The sequence below is a fragment of the Humulus lupulus genome, chromosome 3 (genome assembly GCF_963169125.1).
Source record: "Humulus lupulus chromosome 3, drHumLupu1.1, whole genome shotgun sequence".
NCBI lineage: Eukaryota > Viridiplantae > Streptophyta > Magnoliopsida > Rosales > Cannabaceae > Humulus > Humulus lupulus.
The window spans coordinates 105969538-105978392 of record NC_084795.1 but is presented as its reverse complement, the minus strand read 5'-3'; the positions used below and the strand labels follow the sequence as shown (position 1 = coordinate 105978392).

At 31.6% G+C, this 8855-nt stretch overlaps 1 protein-coding gene across 5 annotated transcripts; it reads left to right on the top strand.

Annotated features, from left to right (window-relative positions):
• The first annotated feature begins 1008 nt into the window (after positions 1-1008).
• Positions 1009-7889, top strand: LOC133821294 (uncharacterized). 5 transcript variants are annotated; one of them, XR_009887449.1, is made up of 5 exons: positions 1009-1126; positions 1290-1430; positions 2532-2588; positions 3194-3227; positions 3320-4324. XR_009887449.1 is itself a non-coding variant. In XM_062253679.1 (5 exons), the coding sequence occupies exons 4-5, from the start codon at positions 6758-6760 to the stop codon at positions 7738-7740; spliced, it is 549 nt and encodes a 182-aa protein (XP_062109663.1). In that variant the 5' UTR covers positions 1009-1126; positions 1290-1430; positions 2532-2588; positions 6546-6757; the 3' UTR covers positions 7741-7889. The 5 variants fall into 5 exon arrangements, 2 of the variants coding, with proteins under 2 accessions (XP_062109663.1, XP_062109664.1); XM_062253679.1 differs by lacking the exons at positions 3194-3227; positions 3320-4324 and adding exons at positions 6546-7175; positions 7610-7889; XR_009887448.1 differs by lacking the exon at positions 2532-2588 and having other exon boundaries at positions 3199-3227; positions 3320-4323.
• Positions 7890-8855: the final 966 nt, after the last annotated feature.

The window sequence follows — 8855 nt, the reverse complement described above, 5'->3', positions numbered from 1 at the left end:
GATGGCTCTCCATTTGTGGTTAACCTACTTAGATGGTTAGCAACCAAATTTTCAGCACCCTTCTTATCACATATCTCCAAGTCAAACTCTTGTAATAGGAGTATCCACCGAATGAGCCTAGGCTTTGCTTCCTTCTTTGAGAGAAAATATTTTAGAGCAGCACGGTTAGAATAAACAATCCCTTTAGTGCCAAGAAAATATGAACGAAATTTTTCGAAAGCAAAAACAACAGCCAAAAGTTCTTTTTGTGTTGTTGAATAATTGCTTTGTGCACTATCAAGTTTTCTTGATGCATAATAAATGGCATGAGAAGCTCTTTCAACTCTTTGACCAAGGATTGCACCAATTGCGTGATTACTTGCATCACAGATGATTTCGAATGGGAGGTTCCAATTCGGTGGTTAGATAACTAGTGTTAATGTCAACTTTTCCTTCAATTCCTCAAATGCCACTCTACATGACTCATCAAATTCAACTACCACATCTTTATGCAATAGCCTACACAGTGGTTGAGTGATCTTGGAAAAATATTTGATAAAATTTCGATAGAAACCTACATGTCCAAAAAAAGAACGAATTTCCCGCACACTTGCGATAAGGAAAAGATTTTATTATTTCTATCTTAGCTTTATCAACCTCAATCCCCTTAGAAGATACAATGTGGCCTAGAATAATACCATGATCAACCATGAAGTGACATTTTTTATAGTTCAAAACAAGATTTTTTTTTCTATGCACCTTTCAAGCACTTTAGCAAGGTTAGTTAAGCATGAATATAGGAATCACCATAGACTATAAAATCATCCATAAACACCTCTATGGCACTACAACAATTATTACTTTTCATAATGCATGATTATAATCCAATTAAAAAAGTATTATAATAACACACAATAATTATAATGTATATACGTACTATGTACTGAAGCTTTTGGTTTTTACAAAATGGGCTTAAAATTATAAAGTCAATAAAGGCCCAATGACAAATTCACCTATATTGTTTCTTCACTCTTTGACAAGATCAGAAGCAATGGTGACCTGCTCCAGTGATCTGCTCCAATGACTTGCTCCGCTGTAAACATGCTCAGGTGACTTGCTCCAGTGATCTGATCATCGATTTGCTCAGGTAATTGGTTTGACGGTCACTCCTCACTCCACAATCCCAAATCACCACCATTAGCTCCATTTTTTCCGACGAGTGTTTTTTCTTCTTCTGTTTATATATTCTTTTATTTTATATTAGTTTTCAAATTTTCTCTTACTTCAGTAATCTTACTCATTATTTTCAGTACTTGATCGAAAATTAAGGTGTTTGCTTTGAGCAAGAAAAGCAGTATTGGTTGTGCCCTTTCAAAATCGATTTCAGCGAAGTCAATCTCATTGGTGAACGGAAATCGACGTTACCAAATCTGGTGACGTCAAGCCCCCAGGTATTTTTCTCCTCGGTTTAGGAATAGAAATTGACAATTATTTTCATTTTACTTTGTCAATATAAAACCATCAATTTGGGACATTATCTATTACATTTTTTAAAATGTAATTATGTGTCTCTCTGTTTAGGTGTTTTCTAATGTGAATCTTGTGACTGTGAGTGTGTTGTTCTTTTAAAAATGATGAAAAATGGTTTAAAGTTCAACTTCTCCAACCACCTTCATTGTAAATTTGATTAGTTTTCTTACCATTTTAATGTTCTGCAAAGCTATTATATATAGTCTATGCTGAAAGTGGAGATGTAAACTTTATGCATAATTGTTTGGATACCTTGGAGATGTAAAATTTATGATGTTGAATTTATTTGTAATGTGGATACCTTGGTTCTCATTCTGGAACTGTTTGATAAATTATTATTTAAGATATATTTTATTTGGAATCATATACATACACATTTATGTATACGCATATATAATTAATATAATTCAAGATGAGATGATATAATGTGTGTATGTACATAGCCGTTTGCTTTTGTTGGTTTGGACCTTGTTTTGCCAGTAACATTCCCAGTTTGTAACGTTTGTTATAGCTTAAATTAAGTATTGCTATACGATTTTTGTGCTACGTTATAGTTACAGAGACATGTGACTAACTTTCTGTAAGTGGTTGATGATTCTTTCCAAATTGAAGGTTTAAAGATCATCACGATCATGATCTTCTGTCAACACTAAATATATATATATATGACTATACGTACTTTATTAACTAGTTAACAAGTGATCATTATTCTAAATAATATTATATATGTGTAATCCAAGCATTTAAGTATATATTTATTACACCAAAAGTAAGTCACAAATAATAAAGATGTTGATTGTGATATTTAATGCTTCCATTTATAAAGGAAACAAATAAAATTATTAAAGCTGGTGCAAAAGTATTTTATTTTAATTGGAGTATACCCTTGTTCTCCATGTGCCTTAACTCTTCTTTTGCTTGGTAAAAATATATATATTCATATGGTAGTAGTATATGAATTATCACGTATTTTATGAATTCAAATTTGACTCACTTTCATTATATCTTTTTACATTGTAAAGGTGTTTATGTGCTGAGACGAACTTCAAAGAAACTTTTTTGGCAACAGTTTGCAAGATGTATGTGTCTAACTTTTATTTTAATACTATGCAAATATAAAATGAGTTTGAATATCTTAAATATTCATCCATAGTGTAGTAGGTTATGGGATTGTTACTGTGTGCTATGGTGAAAACGGAAGGTTGGGAACTTGTGTGTTTTAGTGAAGTAGGATCTGAGAAATTTGTGTGCTGCGGAGATAAGGAAGAAAACTTGTGTGTTGTTTGAATTGATATTGGTAGATGGTTGGTTGCTAGTGTACGGAAAATGTTGTTTGATTTTATGCACACTTGTCTATGATTATCCTATAATTGAATTGTGTTTGTTTGTTTGATTGGTTTGATTATAACATATAATTGTATGAATGTACTTATTGCGTGTTGGCATACACATATAGCATAGCCTTTTGTACTTCTTGTTTTATATATGTTAGTTTTCTTCTTGTCCCTTCTCACAGAAGAAAAGTTTCAAAAATGAAGATATATAGGCTCTTATTACCAACTTTGGACATCATGTTTGGTGTCATTTTGCTTTGATTGTTTCTTTGTCCTATGTGTTGAAGGATGGTTTGGTGTATTACTGGTTTTCTTAGTCAATATATTGAATGGTTATAATTGTTGTATAGTGCAGATGGATAAAACTTGGGTCCATCGTAACAGGTTAGTAAAAAAAAAAAAATATATAGTTTAGGATTTAAGTTTAAGTTTGAGTTCGAGGACTTCATTATTGAAATATGCTTTGACTATTGTAGAGCTTCAAAAGAATATGAGAATGGAGCTAGGGAGTTTGTGAAGATTGCAATAATTAATGCTGGTTTTCCGAAAAAGATTCTTTGTCCTTGCAACAAATGCTAGAATTTAAGACATCAACTTTCAGATGAAGTTGTTGAACACTTGGTAGTGTATGGCATGGAAAAATCTTATAAAACATGGTTCCATCATGGAGAAGATCTACATCAAAATAGCACGACAAATGATGTATTTCAAATGATGTATTTCAAACTGATGAAGTATATTCGACTAATGATGTTGAAGCATATTCGACTAATGTTGATGATTTAGATTATGATAATAGCGATGAAGATTTTAATATGCTATTGTTGGATGCAGAATCACCATTGTATGAAGGTTGCTTAAAGTACACTAAACTTTCATCTATTGTTGGCCTATATAATCTGAAAACAAAGCATGGATTCTCAGATGTTGGTTTCACTGAGATGTTGGAGATGATCAAAGCTATGTTGCCAGAAGATAATCTACTTCTAACATCTATGCATGCAGTTAACAAGTTTCTGAAGAAGTTTAATCTTAACTATAAGCATGTCCATTCTTGTGTTAATGATTGTTGTTTGTTTACAAAAGAAAATATTGATGCCCAGGAATGTCCCAAGTGTAATTCTTCAAGATGGAAACAAAATGTGCACACAAATGAGATTTTACTAGGCCAACCTACAAAGTTGTTGAGATATTTTCCCATTACACCAAGGCTTCAAAGGATGTTTAGATCTAAGGAGACAACTACAAGTCTAAAGTGGCATTTTACTAATAAAAGCACAGATGGGAAGATGCGCTATCCAGTAGATTCAGAGGCTTGGGATGCAATTAATGAGAGATGGACAGATTTTTCACTTGAACCTAACAACCTTCGATTAGGACTTGCTGCTGATGGCATTAACTCTTATAAAAGTATGAGTTCTGCATACAACTGCTAGCCAGTAATGCTTGTTGTATACAATTTACCACTTCATTGTGCATGAAGGACGAGTTTACCTTTCTATCTATGTTGATTCTTGGACCAAAGCAACCTGGAAATGATATAGATGTTTATTTGGAGCCCTTAATAGATGAATTACTTGAACTATGGAACGACGTTTATGCGTATGATGCTTCTACGAAGAAATTTTTCAATTTAAGGGCAATGTTGCTATGGACCATAAATGATTTTTCTGCTTATGGAAACTTGGCTGGATGTGTGACTAAAGGAAAATATGGTTGTCCTATTTGTGGTGAGTATACAGATGTTGTTTGGTTGAAGCATGGTAAGAAGATGTCTTATTGCAATCATACTAGATTTCTGCCAAAACAACATCGTTATCGAAGAAAGAAGTATACATCCAAGTTAAGTGAAAAAGCTTCAGAATGTCCAACTATATTGACTGGTATTGAAGTGGTTGAGCAAGTGAACAAATTGACTAATAGTTTTGGAAAGGGTAGAAAGAGGGGTCGCGATGAGGGAGAAAAAATGTGGAAGAAAAAGTCTATTTTCTTTAGTCTACCCTATTGGGAGATTTTTCTTGTCCATCATAACTTGGATGTCATGCATGTTGAGAAAAATGTTTGTGAAAGCATACTCAATACATTGTTGAATTGCAAAGGGAAGTCAAAAGATCACTATGAATTGAGATTAGATTTGGAAGAGATGAGTATCATGACGAATCTCCATCCTTACGAAGAAAATGACATCATTCGACTTCTTGCTGCAGCCTACACATTATCAAAAGTTGATAAGAAGTTATTTTGTAAGAGGTTATTTGACTTGAAATTACCTTATGGTTATAGTTCTAACATTAGCAATTGTGTAGATGTGGAGAAACAAAAGCTGATGGGTCTTAAATCTTATGATTATCATGTGATTATGCAACAATTGTTAGTTGTTGCTATAAAGGGTTTAATGGAAGAAGGTTGTAGAGTGACAATTCTTCGACTTTCTAAGTTTTTTTATGGATTGTGTCAACGTGTGGTTGACAAGGAGGAGATTATAAAGGTGGAATTTGAAGCTGTTGAAATTCTTTGCAAACTAGAAGATTATTTTCCACCTTCTTTCTTTGATTTAATGACTCATTTAGTTGTCCATTTACCATGAGAAGTTAGGCTATGTGGTCCTGTGCAATTTCGATGGATGTACCATTTTGAAAGGAACATGAAAGTACTAAAAGGCTTTGTATCAAATTATGCACACCCAGAAGGATGTATTGCGAATCGTTATCTTTCCATCGAATGTGTACACTTTTGTGAGACATTTTTAAAGCATAATGATGAATTGATTTCTTCTAGTGATGTTCAAGATGATGAAATCATAGAAGAACGTCCATTATCAGCTGGAAAATCTTTTGAGCTTGACCAAGTGGATGCAACAATAGCACACCGTTATGTGCTATTCAACTCATGTATTGTCGCACCATTTGTCAATATGCATATCAATGAGTTGAAAGAGAAGCACCCAAACTTGAAGGATAATCAAACATTGTTGTGGAATCGACATTCAAAAGAATTTTCTTTGTAGTTTTATGAGAAGGTTACAAACATAACTAATTTTAATTTTATATTTTGATTGTTTTTTAAAAATTTCATGTAATAACAAATATTTTCTTTTTCAGCTATCTAGATATGAGAAGGCAGATAACATGTTAGCTCAATTGGCTGAAGGCCCAAGCCGCATTGTAATTTCTTATAAAGGTTATATGATCAATGGGATGCAGTTTCACAAAAAAGGAGCTGAGAAAAGTACTCAAGACAGCGGTGTGTACTTAGAGGCTCATGACAGTGGGCAATTTGATGATAAAGAAGAGTATTTTGGAGTTATCAAGGATATAATTTTACTTGATTATCGCACCTTTAAGGTCACTATTTTGGTGTGATTGGGCAAATATTCGAAGTGGTGTTAAGAAGCTTGAGTACTATACACTTGTGAACTTTAGTGTAGGGCAAGCTCAATCCATTAGGGATCCATATATATTAGCATTGCAAGCTAAAAAGGCATTTTATGCAAGAGAAAATGAGTCGTCTAATTGCTATATTGCTTTAAAGGCTTCAAATAGAGGGTGTTTTGGACTAGAATATGAAAAATAATGAATTTTGACCATTGATGTATGTTTGTTAATCTTCCCTTATTCCTCTCTCTTAGCATTAATCTATGTTGTGTGATATTACTTTGTCACTAATATCCTTAATCTACGATCTATGTGTTTTTTGGTGCAGTGATTTCAACTAGAAAATGACTATACTACGAATAGACAAGACAAAAAAAAAAAAGAAGAGCATCCTTGAAGTATCAACTTGGCGGTGATGACTTGCTACATGACATCCCAATATGTAAAAGAAAGACTTCTCTACGTAAATTGGCTGCACCAGCTACTAGGGTTGTCATTTACTCACCACCAGCTCTTAGTACAAGGGAAGCAACTCGTCGCATGATTCTAATTGACTCACCTGAAGTGATAGAGACAGCTCTTGACCAAAGTATAACTAACTCTCCTATTGCAAGTCAACAGAAGGTAGACACTTGTAGAAAATCAACTCGATTACAAAATACAAGTACTATATTTCAAGTTGAATTTGAAGCAACACCTCAAGATCATAATGCAAATGAAGAATTAGAGATGATTACCAAGAAGAATAGAGGCAGAACTATTCTAGCTAATCTTACTAGAATGAATGGTGAATTGATAAAAATTAATTGGAACATGAATGGCCAACCAATTGGTGATAATTCAATACAATTTGCATCTTTTGTTGGTACTCTTGTGAGAGAGATTGTTCCTTACACTCTTTCCGATTGGAGGAAAATGACACCAATCATGAGAGATGTTTCTTTGGGAATCTATTCAGGTATTGTTTTGTGTAGTAGTTGTTAACCTTGAGAATTATTTTGACTTTTTTTATTTATTGGATGTTAGCTCAGATGTTCCTAAATATAATTATTTATAATCTTAACCTCTCATGGTCATATGTCAAGGTCCCAAATAAATGGCAAGGTCACTACAAGTGTAATTGGATTGTTTTTGATAAACTGAGCAATCCACTCAAATGGATAGATCATAGATGTATCATATGTGTGGAGTTATTTCATTTTAAATATATACATTGTTTTGCATAGCATGCGTTTGGAGGTTACTTATAACTTATAACTTCATGAGTAATTGTTTGTTTTTATTTATGAGTAATTAATTGGAACATAGTTAACATTCATTGGAGGTTTAACAAGTATTTAATGAAATATTCTTCTTTGCTTTTTTGTATTTTTGTATTTTAATTGTCAATAGGGATGGAAGTATGTCACGGTGGTTGGGCTGAATTGATACCAGAAGCTTACCAGATAAACTTCACTCAGTGCCACTCCTTTGCAAGTCATGGAGCAAAGTTATTTTTGGGTCTGATTGCTGGCATGACATAGATTTTGAAGGGTTGGATGACATACTAGATATTAATGACTTTGTTGGAAAGATATATTGACATTTTTAAGGTCGATTGAGTTAGTGTTTGGCACTTATTGTAGTATTAGACATTATATTGCATCAAGTGTTTTGAATCACAAAAACAGGTTTTATTAAATAAAAATTAACTAGTGTTTCTAAATAATTGTAGAATAAGTGGATAAAAAAGTATTATGAATATCAAAACAATAATTATATTTTAAGCTTATAAAAATGAGAAAATAACACAAAAAATGTATTATTGTAAAATAAGTGGATAAAAAAGTATTATGAATACCAAAACAATAATTATATTTTAAGCTTATAAAAATGAGAAAATAACACAAAAAATGTATAATTGTAAAATAAGTGGATAAAAAAGTATACTGAATATCAAAACAATAATTATATTTTAAGCTTATAAAAATGAGAAAATAACACAAAAAATGTATTATTGTAAAATAAGTGGATAAAAAAGTATTATGAATACCAAAACAATAATTATATTTTAAGCTTATAAAAATGAGAAAATAACACAAAAAATGTATAATTGTAAAATAAGTGGATAAAAAAGTATTATGAATATCAAAACAATAATTATATTTTAAGCTTATAAAAATGAGAAAATAACACAAAAAATGTATTATTGTAAAATAAGTGGATTAAAAAGTATTATGAATACCAAAACAATAATTATATTTTAAGCTTATAAAAATGAGAAAATAACACAAAAAATGTATTATTGTAGAGCATTCAATAATACTCTCAATATAAGAGTAATAAAGTCTTATGAAAACTATTAAAGATAATGATAATTTAAGCATATTAAAATATTAAAATAATACTAAAAAAGTCTTATGATAGAGTTTTCAATAATACTTTAGTATAAGTGGAAAAATGTATTACGAAAAGTGTCATGACTTACGATAACATAGCTTTCCTTAATGCTTCAAAAAGTATTATGATAACTATTTTATAATACTTTTTTAGTATTATAATAATCATTTTTTCTTGTAGTGTGATATTCTCTACATAATCTAAAAATAAACTAACCATACACCTTTGAAAAGTGGCAGGGGCATTGCAAAGTCCAAAT